The 20,221-nt window shown below is 46.6% G+C and overlaps 1 protein-coding gene across 1 annotated transcript in view; it reads right to left on the bottom strand.

The window, feature by feature from the left end:
- Positions 1 to 20,221, bottom strand: part of LOC137543698 (serine protease inhibitor Kazal-type 1-like) — a 54,456-nt gene that overhangs the window by 15,909 nt on the left and 18,326 nt on the right. Inside the window, exon 4 of the mRNA XM_068264820.1 lies at positions 9,731 to 9,776. Within this exon, the coding sequence (XP_068120921.1) occupies positions 9,731 to 9,776 (46 nt within the window). The remainder of the gene's footprint in view (positions 1 to 9,730; positions 9,777 to 20,221) is intronic.

Here is a 20,221-nt window from a genome sequence, read left to right as displayed (position 1 = left end):
CCTCTCTGTGTTACACCGATCGTTACAGTTCTTTGTGCAGTATCCCTTACTGCCTCCGCACCTGCTTGTCAGGTGCGGTCCTCAAAGTATTACTGTTGCACCAAACATTCTTATCACTCAGGTGTCCAGAGGTTAGTGATATATCTGATTATCGGTGATACTGCAGATCATCAATAATCAGGTATATATCTGCATTTTTGGTGATACTGCAGATCACCAATAATCAGATCCTCTCTGTGTTACACCGATCGTTACAGCCATGAGGGTATATTACTATTATTATTGCAAATAAGGTCTTATAATCATCAATAGTGTACAAAGAGAAAACAGAAACAGAAAAAAGACACCTTTATTTTCAAAGACAATATTGTCACCATACATTGTGCTAGGAAAATAATCTAAATGTTGTTGTAACCAGGATGTATAAGTAAATACAATTAGTGGGTTTAACTTATAGTTAGCACTGTTTATTGTTAAAAAATAGATATATTTATACAATTACCTGTGTCCCTGCAGTGCATGTATATCGGAAGGTGCTGAGTGAAAGGAAGCTCTCTTCTGGTTACACATTTACTCCTTCCCATCTCCTCCATCGAAGTGATGCGTTGCCGTAGTGAAATAATGCTGTGGCAACGGCTGCTGCATCACTCGGAAATGGGCCTGAACTGCAAGACTGACACTCTCTGGACCACATTGACATCACAGTGCTCAGGCCCGGATTTACCTATAGGCAAAGATGTCCTGGCACCCTGGACTTCACCCTCCTTGAACCTACAAACCTCCAACCAAACTGTGTTGCAAGTGTGCTGGCTGATCCAGCTACAGCTTTCACTTCTCCCTTACTTCCCTTGCCTGTCATAGGTAGCTACAGGTGCCCTTTAGCATTAGGTAGCCAGAGGTACGCTCAGTATTAAGTTGTAGAAAGTAGAGGTATGGAAGACGCTGGCACTGCAGTTAGTGGACTCCTGTATCGGTGGGGGGGAGAGGAGATGGCTCAAACCACACAGTCAAGTACGGATAGGTGAATCCCAGCGTGCTCAGGCAGCAGTGTGTCTACATCAGTAAGGAAGGAAGAAAAGCGCCGGCACTGCTGTCAATCACAATTTATTGCTCCAAAGAAGGCAACATGTAGCAACATGCATGCATAAAACAACATGGTGGAGACACATACCCTGAGGTGGATGGTTGTGGCGTGGTGGTGGGTGCAGAGGGAAGGAGAGCAGAGGGAAGGAGAGCCTCCTTCCCTCTGCACCAACCACCACACCACAACCATCCACCTCAGGGTATGTGTCTCCACCATGTTGTTTTATGCATGCATGTTGCTACATGTTGCCTTCTTTGGAGCAATAAATTGTGATTGACAGCAGTGCCGGCGCTTTTCTTCCTTCAGTATTAAGTTGCCAGTGGTGCCTGAAGGGAGATATCGTCAGTGGAATGCCAAGAGCTGTGTGAGTACCCCTCATTTACACTCTGCTCAGGACTCTGCATAGGGAAAAAGGCACTCGGGGAGGGAAGTGAGCCGGCTTTCCACCATCAGGCGCCTGTAGGCACGTGCCTACAGTGTATTATGGTAAATTCGGCCCTGGCAGTGCCTGACAGGATGTTTGGGCCAATCGCGACTGCGCATTTCTGGTCCATTTCGGATTTCCAAATGACACGTTAGCCATTGCCACAGCAATGAGTAACTATGAGGGAGGAGGCAGGAAGGAGTAAGTGTGTAACCGAAGGAGAGCTTCCTGTCACTCGGCACCTTCCAGTATACAGGCACTGCAGGGACACAGGTTCTGTATTTTTTTAAATCATAAAGGTGCCCTTTAATGGTATAATTTTTTCATCAGACACAATCTTTCAATGCAATTTTTAACGAACGAAAGTAACTTGAAGGTAATTATCGATTGCTCCTATGTGACTGCGACTCTGTAGTAGTGGCCGCTCTCTCAGGATGATGGCATAAATGTGCTATATAGATAGAGCCATGGCTTGTGCAGAAGTTGCTGCAGTAGACGGGCATAACTAGATATTACTGGGCCCCCTTGCAAAACTTTGGATAAGCTGTTGTTGCTGGAGGGGGGAGCGCTGACGGTAGCCCGATATTTCATCTTTCTTTTTTTTTGGTTGGGGAGTGGTCGGGCTTATCTCCCTGCTGCTGTTTGTGCCTTCTGCTCCCCCTTCCTCTGCTGCACCCCCTTCTTACCCTAAAAATGGTCCTAGAGGGCCCCAGAGCTAGACCCCCCCCCCTCAGGCTTCTCACCCTAAGCCCCCCCCACCCGTGGCTGCATCCCTTGCAGGGGCTATTGTTACACCCCTGCCTGTAGAGCAGACGTTCGGCCAGACTAGAAGAGGACTGATAGTGTAAATGGTTGGCAGTTGAAAAAGCTTGGCAGCAGAGCTATGGCAGACATGTCCTGTTACCAGGGTAGGTTCTAAACTTCTTGCTGCCTGACGCAAACTTGTGAGGTAGCACCCTCTGCCTTCCAGGGATATGCAATGCCCTCCTGCACATATATACAGGTATATGCAGAATGGATTTGGTGCAAATGGCAACTGAGCCTTAGGTTACGTTAGCAGTGGGGCATTGTAGTGCTGCGTTCCAAACGCATTGTAACTAGTGTTGTGCACTATGAGTAGCTGGAGTCCGTAGCTACTCCTAATCGAAATTTAAGTTGGACAACACTCCCCGCGGCAGAGGGGGGGGGGGGGGCTAACTTACCCATGCTGCCACTTTAGCCAATGCCCTCTACTTGTGTTCCACATCACTCCTATGCTTCCACCTTTAACCTGGAAGAAGGAAGCATGGGAGTAACGTGGAAAATGTGTGGAGCGCATTGGCTACGGAGGCAGCATGAGTAAGTTAACACCCCCTCTGCCGCGGGCAGCGCTGTCTGATTTATATTTTGATTACCGTTACTACTCATAGTGCACAACACTAATTGTAATGCAGAACACCACACTGCAATGTAACCTCAATGTGACATTCATAGTGCATGCAGCGCGTTTCCACCAAACAAGCGTGTTGACTAGGAATGATCGGAAAGAGCAAATTCTGTTCCAACGGAATTCGCGGATTATGCCAGCGCTAAATTCCGCCGCTATCACATTTCCGCCGGAATTTTACGAAATTCCGCATTCCGGCGGAAAAATTAAAGTAATTGCAAATGAAAACTTGTTTATGCTAAATGATAGCCCATAACACCTGTTGGCTCTTCCTCTAGTCCTTTTTCTTCTTCCTCCTCCTCCTCCGGAGGAGGAGAATCTTGTCTTCCAGGGAATTGTAGGATTTCAAAAGCCAGCTCACATACATTGGCCAGGAATCGAACCCAGGTCTAGTGCTTGGAAGGCAGCTCTTCTCACCACTATACCACCACCAACACTACATGCTGAAGCCAGCCTAGCATGTACCATTGTGATATATCAAAGAGAAAAATGAGCTTGCTTAGGGATTAGCAGGATGTTAAAAGCCAACTCACATACATTGGCCAGGAATCGAACCCAGGCCTACCGCTTGGAAGGCAGCTATCCTAACCATTATTCCACCAACACAACACACTACAATGCTACATGCTGAAGCCAGCCTAGCATGTACCATTGTGATATATTCAAGAGAAAAATGAGCTTTCTTAGGGATTTGTAGGATGTCAAAAGCCAACTCACAATCTCCCCTCTCTGGTGCGCACGATTTCGTCGGGACGGTTCGTTAGCATGGACGTTGAATCAATGTCCAGTCAGGGCGGCAGCACCACCTGCTGAACGTACATTCACACTATGTCGGTCCCCAAAAGGTTAAAACAAGTCTGAAGGGAAATTATAAAAACAAAACAGATACTCACCTAAGGAGAGGGGAGGTCTGGGTCCTGTAGCTCCTTCCCATTCTCCTCATGGTGTCTTCGTTCCTCCGCAGACACCTCCGTTTGAATCTCCCGCTGCGGGTCTTTGAAAGCACTAGGGCTCCTGAAGACCGGTAGCTCTGTATTGGAGTACATTTGAAATCGGAGCCGGTAGACTAGGGTGCAGAATACAGCCGGTATATGGCTGATCCTGCTTCTGCACAAGTCCGGGCCAATTTAATTCCTATTCCCCCTCCAGGCCGCCATGGATAGTGGGGGAATGAAATAATTCGTCTTCCAGCGATTGCTGGAGGCCGAATTATTGTGTTTTTTAAGCAACCTCGGCTCCGTCTTCTGACGGCGCCGACGTTACTCACTGAGCGCTGCAATAGGAGTGATTCCTATTGTAGTCTATGGAGGCGCCGGCAGCGCCCAAATCTATCAGCGCTGAAAAGCACTGCTCCGCTGTATTGTGCATGCTCAGTACAGAGCGGCCCATCTTCGAAAGCACTCAGGCTCCCGAAGCCAGCCCAACGCAGAAGAGAGTAGTCTACATCCCATGGGTTGTAGACTGCTGCTAACACTGCGGGCGTTTATTTTGTGCTGACATGTTTGCCCACAGTGCGTTTATTTTGTGCTGACATGTTTGCCCGCACTGCGGTTATTTTGTGCTGACATGGTTGCCTGCAGTGCGTTTATTTTGTGCTGACATGTTTGCCCCCAGTGCGTTTATTTTGTGCTGACATGTGTGCCCGCAGTGCGTTTATTTTGTACTGACATGTTTGCCCACAGTGCGTTTATTTTGTGCTGACATGTTTGCCCGCAGTGCATTTATTTTGTACTGACGTTGCCCACAATGCGTTTATTTTGTGCTGACATGTTTGCCCCCATCTGACCTCGTCTGATGTGGTCAGACGAGGTTTCGCATCATGTGTGTGCAGAAACTGTGTGATGCTATTTAATAGTATACCGTAACCCCAAAGCAGCAAACATAGCCAACTATGACCATTAAATAATAAATGCAGCAACAGTTACCCCGGACACCAGAAAATAAACGCATTGTGGGCAACATGTCAGCACAAAATAAACGCAATGGACAACATGTCAGCACAAAATAAACGCAATGGGCAACATGTCAGCACAAAATAAACGCACTGTGGGCAAACATGTCAGCACAAAATAAACGCATTGTGGGCAACGTCAGTACAAAATAAACGCACTGCGGGCACACATGTCAGCACTAAATAAACGCACTGCGGGCAAACATGTCAGCACAAAATAAACGCACTGCGGGCAAACATGTCAGCACAAAATAAACGCACTGTGGGCAACGTCAGAACAAAATAAACGCACTGTGGGCAACGTCAGAACAAAATAAATGCACTGCGGGCAAACATGTCAGCACAAAATAAATGCACTGCGGGCAAACATGTCAGCACAAAATAAACGCACTGCGGGCAAACATGTCAGCAAAAAATAAACGCACTGCGGGCAAACATGTCAGCACAAAATAAACGCACTGCAAGCAAACATGTCAGCACAAAATAAACTCACTGTGGGCAAACATGTCAGCACAAAATAAACGCACTGTGGGCAAACATGTCAGCACAAAATAAACGCACTGTGGGCAACGTCAGAACAAAATAAATGCACTGTGGGCAACGTCAGAACAAAATAAATGCACTGCAGGCAAACATGTCAGCACAAAATAAATGCACTGCGGGCAAACATGTCAGCACAAAATAAACGCACTGTGGGCAATGTCAGAACAAAATAAATGCACTGCGGGCAAACATGTCAGCACAAAATAAATGCACTGCGGGCAAACATGTCAGCACAAAATAAACACACTGCGGGCAAACGTGCCAGCACAAAATAAACGCATTGCGGGCAAACATTTCAGCAGAAAATAAACGCACTGCGGGCAAACATGTCAGCACAAAATAAACGCACTGCGGGCAAACATGTCAGCACAAAATAAACGCACTGTAGGCAAACATGTCAGCACAAAATAAATGCACTGTGGGCAACGTCAGAACAAAATAAATGCACTGCAGGCAAACATGTCAGCACAAAATAAATGCACTGCGGGCAAACATGTCAGCACAAAATAAACGCACTGTGGGCAATGTCAGAACAAAATAAACGCACTGCGGGCAAACATGTCAGCACAAAATAAACACACTGCGGGCAAACGTGTCAGCACAAAATAAACGCATTGCGGGCAAACATTTCAGCAGAAAATAAACGCACTGCGGGCAAACATGTCAGCACAAAATAAACGCACTGCGGGCAAACATGTCAGCACAAAATAAACGCACTGCGGGCAAACATTTCACCAGAAAATAAATGCAATGGGGGCACAGTTCACCTGGAAAAAAAAGCATTTACTCACCTGGCAGAAATCTCCTCTGGCGCGCTGCTCCTTACACGTCTTGCTCCTCCTGCAGTCTCCCGCGCTGACAGGCAGAGTGCAGGGCTACGGCAAGATGGCGCCCGAAGCCCTGTACTGGAGACACAAATAGTCTCCAGTACAGGGCTTCGGCAGCCATCTTGCCGTACCCCTGCTCTGCCTCCCGGTGTCGGAACACCAGAAGACACTAAGGAGGCTGGAGCGGGGCTGCGGGCAATGAACAGGCAGCGGCGTCTATAGACAGTTCATGCAAAACAGTGACCAGAGTCCCGAGGCCGGGACATCCCGCTGTTAAAAGCCGGGCAATCCAGGACGTCTGGTCACTCCTTTAATACATGGCAAAGAAATGATCAGCGCTACTTAAAAACAGATAAGTGCCTACCTGCAAGAGAGTGCAAGCCCCACTTGTGGGATAAAATACACACCTAGCATACACATAACCTGTCTACCACTGGAGGATGTTGGTTTCCTGTAACAGCTTGCATGCAACTTGTTAACAGGGGCAGCGCCAGGGGGGTGCTTGGGGGTGCTGGAGCACCCCCTAGAATTGTCCAAGCACCCCCAAAGCACCCCCTGGAGTGAACTGACTTCAGGCGTCTAAAAGACGCCAAGTCAGTTCACACAGCGGCAGCACGGAGCAGCAGGCAGGGCTACGGTAAGATGGCCACCCGAAGCCCTGTTCTGCAGACTTCGGGCGGCCATTTTCCCGTAGCCCTGCTCTCAGCATGCAAGCAGGAAGTCTCGTCGGGACGTCGGGAAGGAAGAGGATCGTGGGCGCGCGGGCGCTTCGCGCCACAAGGAGGTCGTGCCAGTGGTCGGGAAATAAGGTCTTCTGGCTGTAGGTGAGTAAATGGGTTTTTCTTTTCTTTTTCAGGTGGCGCTGATTGTGCATATTGGGGTCATTTCTGCTACGGATTGTGCATATTGGGGTCATATCTGCTACGAATTGTGCATATTGGGGTCATATCTGCTACGGATTGTGCATATTGGGGTCATATCTGCTCTGGATTGTGCATATTGGGGTCATATCTGCTACGGATTGTGCATATTGGTTTCATATCTGCTACGGATTGTGCATATTGGGGTCATTTCTGCTACCGATTGTGCATATTGGGGTCATATCTGCTGCGGATTGTGCATATTGGGGTCATATCTGCTGCGGATTGTGCATATTGGGGTCATTTCTGCTATGGATTGTGCATATTGGGGTCATTTCTGCTACCGATTGTGCATATTGGGGTCATATCTGCTGCCGATTGTGCATATTGGGGTCATATCTGCTACCGATTGTGCATATTGGGGCCATATCTGCTACCGATTGTGCATATTGGGGCCATATCTGCTACCGATTGTGCATATTGGGGCCATATCTGCTACCGATTGTGCATATTGGGGTTATTGAACATGTTTTTTATTCAAATCTGCGCACATTACGTCTATTTTCTTGAGAAAACATGCACAATTATGTGAATTTTCTGGGGAAAGGGGCACCAATACTTGGGCCCTCTGTCTTTGCGTTGCACTTTTAAAGGGAACCCGAGGTTAGAATAATATTGAGGCTGCCATATTTATCTCTTTTTAAGTAATACCAGCTGCCTGGCTGCCGTGTTGGTCCTCTGCCTCTAATTCTTTCAACCATAGACCCTGAACAAGCATGCAGCAGGTCAGGGGTTTCTGACAATATTGTCAGAACTGACAAGATTAGCTGCATGCTTGTTTCTGGTGTAATTCAGTTCACTACTACAGCCAAATAGATCAGCAGGGCTGCCAGGCAACTAGAATTGTTTAAAAGGAAATAAATATGGCAGCCACCATATCACTCTCACCCTGGGTTCACTTTAAATTACAGTTAGCCCCGCCCTCATCCGGTCATGACCACGCCCATTTTTTCACCGCGGCGCGCTTCCCCCTAAAAAAAATTCCTGGAGCCGCCACTGCTTGTTAAGTACTCGTCCCTCCCACTGTGGGGAAGTCATCCTCATATGGGAGGGGACCTAACACTAACTAAATCCTAACCTATGCATATGCATAGCCTGGGTGCACTACCAAGTAAAATCGAAAATTGAAAATTGCGCAAAAGGTGGATCAGCGCATCACCAGGCTGCTTCTGAATGGCCTACAATCAGAGGTGCGCTGAGCCCACCCAGAAACTGCAAAAGCACCTTGAACCCAAACAGAAGCTCTGCATATACACCAAAAGCATGGCTGTTAAGAGGGAGCAGCTGACCAAAAGTGAATTAAATTAGTACATAGCAAGGAAATGAACAGCACTACTTAAAAACGAATAAGTGACTACCTGCAAGAGAGTGCAAGCCCCACTTGTGGGATAAAATACACACCTAGCATACACATATGTAGTGGAAGGGACGAGTACTTAACAAGTTGCATGCAAGCTGTTACAGGAAACCAACATCCTCCAGTGGTAGACAGGTTATGTGTATGCTATCTATCAAAGTAATGCCCATGTTTTCCTGTGGCACAATTAACACTTAACATGTTTTAACAGACAAAAAGTAGGGATAATAAAAATTGCACCCTGCAGGAAGAAAACACAGAGACAACAGGAGCCAAAATGGTGCAGTATGTCACAGTACCAGAAGCATGTAAAATATGCGAATGTATTATACTCACAAAGGTGGGTTGCAGAAGCGCAACCGACCACTAGAAGCAGGTGGAGATGTATAACCCCGACTCCACTCGGGTGAACAGACAGAGCTGGTGATGGTCGCACTCTTGATAAAAAGCAAACCTCAAATGACCTAAACTGGTCAAAGAGGGTTGATCCCCCTCCAAAAGGAGGGTGAAGGCACAAGGTAAAGGGGGAAGAGGCGCCCAGAGCAGATAAAATACATTAAAAACAAATAAAATGAAAAAAGTGAGGTGGCTTACTTCAATGAAGACAAATTCACGTATTAATAGAATTTTATTGCACTGGCAACGCGTTTCGTGGGTGCATACCCACTTCCTCAGGCCAAATAGCAGTGCCTAATAGTGCTTGTAGCCACAAATAAGGCGCCTCTATTTTTCCTGGAAAAATAGAGGCACCTTATTTGTGGCTACAAGCACTATTAGGCACTGCTATTTGGCCTGAGGAAGTGGGTATGCACCCACGAAACGCGTTGCCAGTGCAATAAAATTCTATTAATACGTGAATTTGTCTTCATTGAGGTAAGCCACCTCACTTTTTTCATTTTATTTGTTTTTAACGTATTTTATCTGCTCTGGGCGCCTCTTCCCCCTTTACCATGTTTTAACAGAAATCTTTTTCACAATGCACTGCTATGGAGAAGAAGAAAAAATGCTTACCAACTGATTAAGTGTAAACAGGGCCTTAAAGAGGAACTCCAGTGAAATAATGTAATAAAAAAGTGCTTCATTTTTACAATAATTATGTATAAATGATTTAGTCAGTGTTTGCCAGTTGTAAAAAATTTTAAATCCATGATTTACATTCTGACATTTATCACATGGTGACATTTTTACTGCTGTTTACCTTAGCGCACTTCCCATCAGCTTGGACTCTAAGGTTTTGCTTTTTCCTGGTAAAACACAAAAAAGACAGATGATGAGCTAGTAAAAGACATTTAACCACTTGAGGACCTAGGGCTTTCTACCCCTTAAGGACCGGCCACTTTTTTTCCATTCAGACCACTGCAGCTTTCACGGTTTATTGCTCGCTCATACAACCTACCACCTAAATGAATTTTGGCTCCTTTTCTTGTCACTAATAAAGCTTTCTTTTGGTGCTATTTAATTGCTCCTGCGATTTTTACTTTTTATTATATTCAGCAAAAAAGACATGAATTTTGGCAAAAAAATGATTTTTTTAACTTTCTGTGCTGACAGTTTTCAAATAAAGTAAAATTTCTGTATACATGCAGCGCGAAAAATGTGGACAAACATGTTTTTGATTAAAAAAAACCCATTCAGCGTATATTTATTGGTTTGGGTAAAAGTTATAGCGTTTACAAACTATGGTGCAAAAAGTGAATTTTCCCATTTTCAAGCATCTCTGACTTTTCTGACCCCCTGTCATGTTTCATGAGGGGCTAGAATTCCAGGATAGTATAAATACCCCCCAAATTACCCCATTTTGGAAAGAAGACATCCCAAAGTATTCACTGAGAGGCATAGTGAGTTCATAGAAGATATTAATTTTTGTCACAAGTAAGCGGAAAATGACACTTTGTGACACGAAAAAAAAAAAAAAAAAGTTTCCATTTCTTCTAACTTGCACCAAAAAAAAATGAAATCTGCCACGGACTCACCATGCCCCTCTCTGAATACCTTGAAGGGTCTACTTTCCAAAATGGGGTCATTTGTGGGGTGTGTTTACTGTCCTGACATTTTGGGGGGTGCTAAATTGTAAGTACCCCTGTAAAGCCTAAAGGTGCTCATTGGACTTTGGACCCCTTAGCGCAGTTAGGCTGCAAAAAAGTGCCACATATGTGGTATTGCCGTACTCAGGAGAAGTAGTATAATGTGTTTTGGGGTGTATTTTTACACATACCCATGCTGGGTGGGAGAAATATCTCTGTAAATGACAATTTGTTAATTTTTTTTACACACAATTGTCCATTTACAGAGTTATTTCTCCCACCCAGCATGGGTATGTGTAAAAATACACCCCAAAACACATTGTACTACTTCTCCTGAGTACGGCGATACCACATGTGTGGCACTTTTTTGCACCCTAACTGCGCTAAAGGGCCCAAAGTCCAATGAGTACCTTTAGGATTTCACAGGTCATTTTGCGGAATTTGATTTCCAGACTACTCCTCACGGTTCAGGGCCCCTAAAATGCCAGGGCAGTATAGGAACCCCACAAATGACCCCATTTTAGAAAGAAGACACCCCAATGTATTCCGTTAGTAGCATAGCGAGTTCATAGAAGATTTTATTTTTTGTCAAAAGTTAGCGGAAAATTGATTTTTATTGTTTTTTTCACAAAGTGTCATTTTCCACTAACTTTTGACAAAAAATAAAATCTTCTATGAACTCACCATACTCCTAACGGAATACCTTGGGGTGTCTTCTTTCTAAAATGGGGTCATTTGTGGGGTTCCTATACTGCCCTGGCATTTTAGGGGCCCTAAACCGTGAGGAGTAGTCTGGAAATCAAATTCCGCAAAATGACCTGTGAAAGCCTAAAGGTGCTCATTGGACTTTGGGCCCTTTAGCGCAGTTAGGGTGCAAAAAAGTGCCACACATGTGGTATCGCCATACTCGGGAGAAGTAGTACAATGTGTTTTGGGGTGTATTTTTACACATACCCATGCTGGGTGGGAGAAATATCTCTGTAAATGGACAATTGTGTGTAAAAAAATCAAAAGATTGTCATTTGCAGAGGTATTTCTCCCACCCAGCATGGGTATGTGTAAAAATACACCCCAAAACACATTGTACTACTTCTCCCGAGTACGGCAATACCACATGTGTGGCACTTTTTTGCACCCTAACTGCGCTAAAGGGCCCAAAGTCCAATGAGCACCTTTTAGGCTTTCACAGGTCATTTTGCGGAATTTGATTTCCAGACTACTCCTCACGGTTTAGGGCCCCTAAAATGCCAGGGCAGTATAGGAACCCCACAAATGACCCCATTTTAGAAAGAAGACACCCCAAGGTATTCCGTTAGGAGTATGGTGAGTTCATAGAAGATTTTATTTTTTGTCACAAGTTAGCGGAAAATGACACTTTGTGAAAAAAACAATACAAATCAATTTTCCGCTAACTTTTGACAAAAAATAAAATCTTCTATGAACTCACCATACTCCTAACGGAATACCTTGGGGTGTCTTCTTTCTAAAATGGGGTCATTTGTGGGGTTCCTATACTGCCCTGGCATTTTAGGGGCCCTAAACCGTGAGGAGGAGTCTGGAAATCAAATTCCGCAAAATGACCTGTGAAATCCTAAAGGTACTCATTGGACTTTGGGCCCTTTAGCGCAGTTAGGGTGCAAAAAAGTGCCACACATGTGGTATCGCCGTACTCGGGAGAAGTAGTACAATGTGTTTTGGGGTGTATTTTTACACATACCCATGCTGGGTGGGAGAAATATCTCTGTAAATGGACAATTGTGTGTAAAAAAATCAAAAGATTGTCATTTGCAGAGGTATTTCTCCCACCCAGCATGGGTATGTGTAAAAATACACCCCAAAACACATTGTACTACTTCTCCCGAGTACGGCAATACCACATGTGTGGCACTTTTTTGCACCCTAACTGCGCTAAAGGGCCCAAAGTCCAATGAGCACCTTTAGGCTTTCACAGGTCATTTTGCGGAATTTGATTTCCAGACTACTCCTCACGGTTTAGGGCCCCTAAAATGCCAGGGCAGTATAGGAACCCCACAAATGACCCCATTTTAGAAAGAAGACACCCCAAGGTATTCCGTTAGGAGTATGGTGAGTTCATAGAAGATTTTATTTTTTGTCACAAGTTAGCGGAAAATGACACTTTGTGAAAAAAACAATACAAATCAATTTTCCGCTAACTTTTGACAAAAAATAAAATCTTCTATGAACTCACCATACTCCTAACGGAATACCTTGGGGTGTCTTCTTTCTAAAATGGGGTCATTTGTGGGGTTCCTATACTGCCCTGGCATTTTAGGGGCCCTAAACCGTGAGAAAGAGTCTGGAAATCAAATTCCGCAAAATGACCTGTGAAATCCTAAAGGTACTCATTGGACTTTGGGCCCTTTAGCGCAGTTAGGGTGCAAAAAAGTGCCACACATGTGGTATCGCCGTACTCGGGAGAAGTAGTACAATGTGTTTTGGGGTGTATTTTTACACATACCCATGCTGGGTGGGAGAAATAACTCTGTAAATGGACAATTGTGTGTAAAAAAATCAAAAGATTGTCATTTACAGAGGTATTTCTCCCACCCAGCATGGGTATGTGTAAAAATACACCCCAAAACACATTGTACTACTTCTCCCGAGTACGGCGATACCACATGTGTGGCACCTTTTTGCACCCTAACTGCGCTAAGGGGTCCAGAGTCCAATGAGTACCTTTAGGCTTTACAGGGGTGCTCAAAATTTAGCACCCCGCCCACTTGCCAGGACAGTTAACAAACCCCACAAATGACTCCATTTTGGAAAGAATACACAACAAGGTATTCCATGAGGGGAATGGTGAGGTCATTGAAAATTTTATTTTTTGTCACAAGTTAACGGAAAATGACACTTTGTTAAAAAAAAAAATTCTGCTAACTTGTGACAAAAACTAAAATCTTTTATGAACTCACCGTGCACCTCACATAATACTTTAGGGTGTCCTCTTTCCAAAATGGGGTCATTTGTGGAGTCTGTCCTGGCATTTTAGGGTCTCTGCAATCATTACATGTATGGCCAGTATTAGGAGTTTCTGCTATACTCCTTATATTGGGTATACAAGTAATGCACTCTGGGCTGAAAGGAAAAATGAATGGCAAACATACCTTGCTCCACATCAATGGCAGATCTTCCTCCACATCAATGGCAGTGATAACCTCAGGAGAGAGACACCCCGTGCCACCCTGCACTCAGGGTGAGCCACCAACTTATGTGACTGGGCCTCAGAACTTTAGTATACAGCATTATGCCTGTAGGATACAGCAATATGCCTGCCAATAGAGATGACTCTGTGTGGCATTAAAGCATCATCATAGGCCCAAATCACATATAAACCGGGGGTGTCCACACTCAAGGGAAATTCAAACATGCCGTCTTATATCGCCAACCCAGGACAGATCAGCAATATCAAGCATGGAAACCGATCCTTCTTCCCATTTTTATGCTTACCCGTTTGGTCTTCAAGCTTACCTCTCCTCTCCCTGCGACAATGTGCGAAAGACCACTGAGTGTGTGCCTACTCCTGTGTCTGGAGTTCCCTAGGTTCTAATAGTGTACCTGCTCGTGGTACCTCTCAAAACACGGCCCTACGCATAGACCAGGCTGGTCAGGACAGCGGGGACAATAATAAACGGTGTCACTCCTTGTTCCAGCCCTGCTGCAGACACGGCAACGTTTTCTTCGGATGCGTTGACCTGGGGCACACGGAAGCTGATAGGCGTAATGCCTTCCATGCAGTCGGCTAGTTGCATCTGGGGGGGGGGGGGGGGCCTGGCACCTCCTGGATACAGGATGTCCATAATGATCTCTTCCTGAAATTGGAGGAAAGATCCAGTTCTCCCAGCCTTACTGTAGAGAACAAAGCTGTTGTAAACTGCCAATTGAATCAGATAAAAAGACACTTTCTTATACCAGCGTCTTGTTTTCCGGGTAACTAAATAGGGCGCTAACCTCTGGTCATTGAAGTCCACCCCTCCCATGTTGACATTATATTCGTGGACGACAAGGGGCTTTTCAATGACCGCAGTTGCCCGTTGAATTTGGACTGTCGTGTCTGTGTGAATGGTGGACAGAAAGTAAACGTCCCTCTTGTCCCTCCATTTCACCGCGAGCAGGTCTTCAGTACGCAAGGCGACCCTCTGCCCCCGTAAAAGTCTGGTGGTAACGAGCCGTTGGGGGAAGCCCTGGCGACTAGGCCGCGCAGTGCCACAGCATCGGATTCCTTCTAACTTTAAGTGCTGAAAGAGGGCCACACTTGTGTAATAATTGTCCACAAAAAGATGGTACCCCTTCTGGAACAAGGGTGACACCAAGTCCCACACAACCTTTCCACTGCTCCCCAGGTAGTCAGGGCATCCGACCGGCTCCAATTTGGAGTCTTTTCCCTCATAGACCCTAAAACGACATGTATAGCCTGTGGCCCTTTCACAGAGCTTATACAGTTTCACCCCATACCGGGCGCGCTTGCTTGGGATGTACTGTTTGATGCCAAGGCGCCCGGTAAAGCGTAAGAGGGACTCGTCTACGCAGATGTTCTGTTCAGGGATATAAGCATCTGCAAATGTTGATGACAGGTGGTCTATGAGGGGCCGAATTTTGTGGAGCCGGTCATAAGCAGGGTGGCCCTTTTCATGACAGGTTTTGTCGTCGTTGAAGTGCAGGAAGCGCAGGATGGACTCAAATCGTGTCCTGGACATGGCAGCAGGGTACAAGGGAACATGATTTACTGGGTTCGTAGACCAATACGACCGCAGTACATTCTGTTTCATTAGTCCCAAGTGAAGGATAAGGGCCAAAAAGATTTTAATGTCGGAAACTTGGACTGGTTTCCACCCGAAAGGCTGGGCATACATGCTCTCCGGGTGCTCGGTGATGAATTGTGTGGCTTTACAGTTGGTCTCAACCACAATTAAGTCCAAGAGAACCTGGGTGATGAACAGCTGCAAAAAGTCTAGGGCCGTTCCTAGATGAGCTGTCGCCACCTGGACTCCAGACTGGGCGGTGAAAGGGGGCACTACGGGTGCGGCGGAATCAGGGGATTGCCAATCTGGTTGTGCCAGCACCTCTGGGAGTCTATGGGTACTACGGGCCCGTCTTCTTGTTGGTGGCTGCGACGGGGGTACTACTGCACTTGCCACCGTACCAGTTTCAACTTCCATGCTGACGCTCACCACTTCGTCAGGGTCTACGGAAGCACTGGCACTAAGTCCAGGAGATGCTGCGCTGCTGGTGCCTGCCTCACCAAGAAAACTATCAACAGCGCTAGCACCACCCTGCTGCCCTTGAGGCGGATCCTGCGCCACCTGCGGTCTAACGACTTGGGGTCTGGTGCGCCTGGCTCTAGCCGGGACCATAGCCTCGTCATCAGTATCGGTCAGGGAACCACTGCTTTCTACAGGTTCAAAATCGGACCCGGAAGATTCGACGGATGATTCTTCCCAAAAGAACTCATCCGACTGGTCCATGTACCTGTATACCTCGTCATCGGAAAGCCCCCTTCTTGCCATTTTGGATTGCTAAATTTATGGGGTTTTCCTCCGAGACTACCCAGAAAAAAAGAGCACCTACCTAGCAAAAAGGGAGTATTTGAGAGGTATTGGGGTTGGTGGGAAGTGGGGTCTCAGAGGCAATCAAACAATCACGGGACAATCAAATCCAATTACAGCACAATCGACTCCAATCACAGCACAAGCAGATCTGATGCACTCGGAAGGTGATGGGGGGAGGGTGGGATTGGGTGTGGCGGGAAGTGGGGTCTCAGGCAATCAAACAATCACGGGGCAATCGAAGCCGATCACGGGACAATCAAATACAATTACAGCACAATCGACTCCAATCACAGCACAAGCAAATCTGATGCACTCGGAAGGTGGTGGTTGGAGGTGGTGGGGGGTGGGGGGGTGGGGTTGGGTGTGGTGGGGGGGAGGGTGGGGTTGGGTGTGGCGGGAAGTGGGGTCTCAGGCAATCAAACAATCACGGGGCAATCGAAGCCGATCACGGGACAATCAAATACAATTACAGCACAATCGACTCCAATCACAGCCCAATCAAATCTGATGCACTCGGAAGGTGATGGGGGAGGGTGGGATTGGGTGTGGCGGGAAGTGGGGTCTCAGGCAATCAAACAATCACGGGGCAATCGAAGCCGATCACGGGACAATCAAATACAATTACAGCACAATCGACTCCAATCACAGCCCAATCAAATCTGATGCACTCGGAAGGTGATGGGGGAGGGTGGGATTGGGTGTGGCGGGAAGTGGGGTCTCAGGCAATCAAACAATCACGGGGCAATCGAAGTCGATCACGGGACAATCAAATACAATTACAGCACAATCGACTCCAATCACAGCACAAGCAAATCTGATGCACTCGGAAGGTGGTGGTTGGAGGTGGTGGTGGGGGGGGGGGGGGGGGGGGGGTTGGGTGTGGTGGGGGGGAGGGTGGGGTTGGGTGTGGCGGGAAGTGGGGTCTCAGGCAATCAAACAATCACGGGGCAATCGAAGCCGATCACGGGACAATCAAATACAATTACACCACAATTGAATACAAGCGCAGCACAATCGAATACAAGCGCAGCACAGTCAAATACAATGCACTTGGACGGTGATTAGGGGGGGGGTCTGAGGGCGATTTGATGGGATGGGGGGTTGATCAGGAGCCTGCACGGGGCAGACTGAGTCCTGATCTGATGAGAGGCAGACACAGGGGGTTACTGATCAAAGATCAGTTAGTGATTGCTGGGGAGGACAGATGTAAACAAACAGCAGGGGATGTAATCAGAAGGGGGGTACGAGGGCAATCGAGGGCCGGGGCAGGTGATCGGTTACCCCCGCGGGGCAGTTAGGGTCTGCTCTGATGGGTGGGGGTGCTGAGGGCTGATGGACAGGTGATAGACAGGTGATCAGAGGGGGATCAGAGGGGGATCAGAGGGTAATGTAGCTGTATACAAATGTATACAGTATACAGGGGGGTAGTCTGGGATGGGGTGTGGGGGTGATCTAAAGGTAGGGAGGGGGGATCAGGGGTGACTAGGAGGCAGTTAGGGACCTAAACTAAGGGGCAGCGTCGCTAGTTAGTGGCAGGTGGGGGGGGTGGGGGTTTTGCAGGGGTGCAAGGGTGCTGGGCAGGGGTCTGCTGGGGTGATCAGGGGGGGTATGAGGCCTGGGGTGGGTGATCAGGGAGGCTGTGGGCAAAATCAAGCTGCGTGCAGTGTCACTTACAAAGTGCTTCCTCCTCGCTGGTGGTCTCTGGAACAATGAGACCACGAGGCGAGGAGGAAGCACGTATAAGGCACTTTGTTTACCTAACAAAGTGCCTTATACATCCTGATTGGTGGATCCTGCGGATTCCTCCGCTCGCCGGCTCTGCTAAGTGGCCGGCGAGCGGAGACAAAATGCCCGTGCTTCGATCCCGGGCGGAGGATCGCGTCACGGATGACGCGATCGCTCCGCCCATGCCCTTAAATGGACTGCCGCCTCTGTGGGTGAGGCCGTCCTGCAGGGCTCCACTTCCCCGCCGCCCCTGTGTAGTGGGCGGTCGGGAAGTGGTTAAAGGATACATCTTAGGGAGGGGGGGGGGGGGGAAGCTTCTTCCGGCCCCTAGCATCTGTTAGGTCCCACGTGGTAGTTCTGCTCCGAGCCAGGCCTCCCCTCCGGAAGATCGCAACCCGCGGGCAGGATCTGCTGCGCCCAGCCATGGGACGCGATATTCCGGAGGGGAGAATGGAAGCGTGGCACGGAACAGAACTACCGCGTGGGACCTAACAGATTCTAGTTAGAAACATCTGATCTGCATGCTTGTTCAAGATCTATTACTAAAAGTATAAGTAGCACAGAAACTGCAGTACAGTTATTGTTTAAAAGGAAGTAAATATGTCAGCCTCCATATCCACATCTTTCAGTGTGCTTTAAAGAGACACTGAAGCGAGAATAAATCTCGCTTCAGTGCTTATATTCAGCAGGGGCATGCGTGCCCCTGCCAAAACGCTGCTATCCCGCGGCTAAACGGGGATCCCTTACCCCCTAAATCCCCCCCTGCAAAATCTACGACCAACTTGGTCGTAGATTTTGCTGCTGTTGAGGCAGGGCTAACGGCTGCAGCTCTGCCTCTTAGCGCCGTCTATCAGCGGTGCATCGCCGCCTCTCCCCCGCCCCTCTCAGCGAAGGAAGACTAAGAGGGGCAGGGGAGAAGCGGAGATACGCGCTGACAGACGCGCGTGAGGCAGGGCTGCGGCCATTAGCCCTGCCTCAATGCGGAAGAGATCCCCCATTGCACGGAAGGGATTTGGGAGGTAAGGGACCCCCGTTTAGCCGCAGGATAGCGGCGTTTTAGCAGGGGAATGCATGCCCCTGCTGAATATAAGCACTGAAGCAAGATTTATTCTCGCTTCAGTGTCTCTTTAACCTTTTCAGGACCAGCACATAAAACCCCCTTAAGGACCAGAGCATTTTTCATAGTTTTGAGATGCTTTTGTTTGAGTTTAAATATCTTACTCAGTTTTTAGTCTATCCAAACAAATGAGATATTGTTTTTTTCAGGACAAATAGGGCTTTTTTTCTATACCACTTAATTATGTGAATGTTGGAGTTTTATTGTTTTTTTAATGAGAAAATTGCACAAAAAATGTGTTCAAAAATGTAATTGTCTGAAATGTTCAACCAAAGATGTGTAAATATCTTGCATTAAAACATAAAATCTTTTTAAAATCTATTATTTCATGTGTTTCCTATGCATATATGGAAAAAAAATGCAAAATATTTACATATTAGGTACATTGTAGGGATTGTGAAAAACTGTGTAATTTAGCTTTTCAGTGAACAAAAGTGACAATGCTAGTGTACATCACTTTCTTGAAGCTCTAATCTACTGAAATAGTAAAAATCCCGCCAAAATGACTTCATTCAGTAAACTAAACCCCCTGAGGTATCATTCGATGGGTGCATTGATCATTTTGGCTGCATAGATTATTGGTGAAATTTGATGGAATGTATGACAACAAAATGAAAAATGCATTTTTTTTATTGAGATATGTCAGTTCTTCTGCTTTTTCACGGACATACTTTGGAGTGTAGTAGAAATTCACCCCAGAAATGATTCAGTAACTCCTTTCCGAATAAAACGATATCAGATATGTGGGGCTACATTGTTTTTATAGTTAAAAGCAGTATCCAGAAAACGTTGTCTATAATTGAGCTTTCAGAGAGCATAAATCACAGGCTTGTATTTTCCAGCATAAGCCGCTTACAATGAAGTCTGAGGTAAAAAGTCTGTCAAATTCCCGCCAAAATGACTTCATTCAGTAAAATAAACCCCCTGAGGTATCATTCGATGGGTGCATTGATCATTTTGGCTGCATCGATTATTGGTGAAACTTGATGGAATGAAATGCATTTTTTATTTTGTTGTCACACATTTCACCAATAATCTATGCAGCCAAAATTATCAATGCACCCATCGAATGATATCTCAGGGGGTTTAGTTTACTGAATGAAGTCATTTTGGTGGGAATTTGACAGACTTTTTACCTCAGACGTCATTGTGAGCGGCTTATGCTGGAAAATACAAGCATGTGATTTATGCTCTCTGAAAGCTCAATTACAGACAACGTTTTCTGGATACTGCTTTTAACTATAAAAACAATGTAG

Source organism: Hyperolius riggenbachi, unplaced genomic scaffold (assembly GCF_040937935.1).
Source record: "Hyperolius riggenbachi isolate aHypRig1 unplaced genomic scaffold, aHypRig1.pri scaffold_170, whole genome shotgun sequence".
Classification (NCBI taxonomy): Eukaryota; Metazoa; Chordata; class Amphibia; order Anura; family Hyperoliidae; genus Hyperolius; species Hyperolius riggenbachi.
This window is presented reverse-complemented; position numbering and strand designations above follow the sequence as displayed.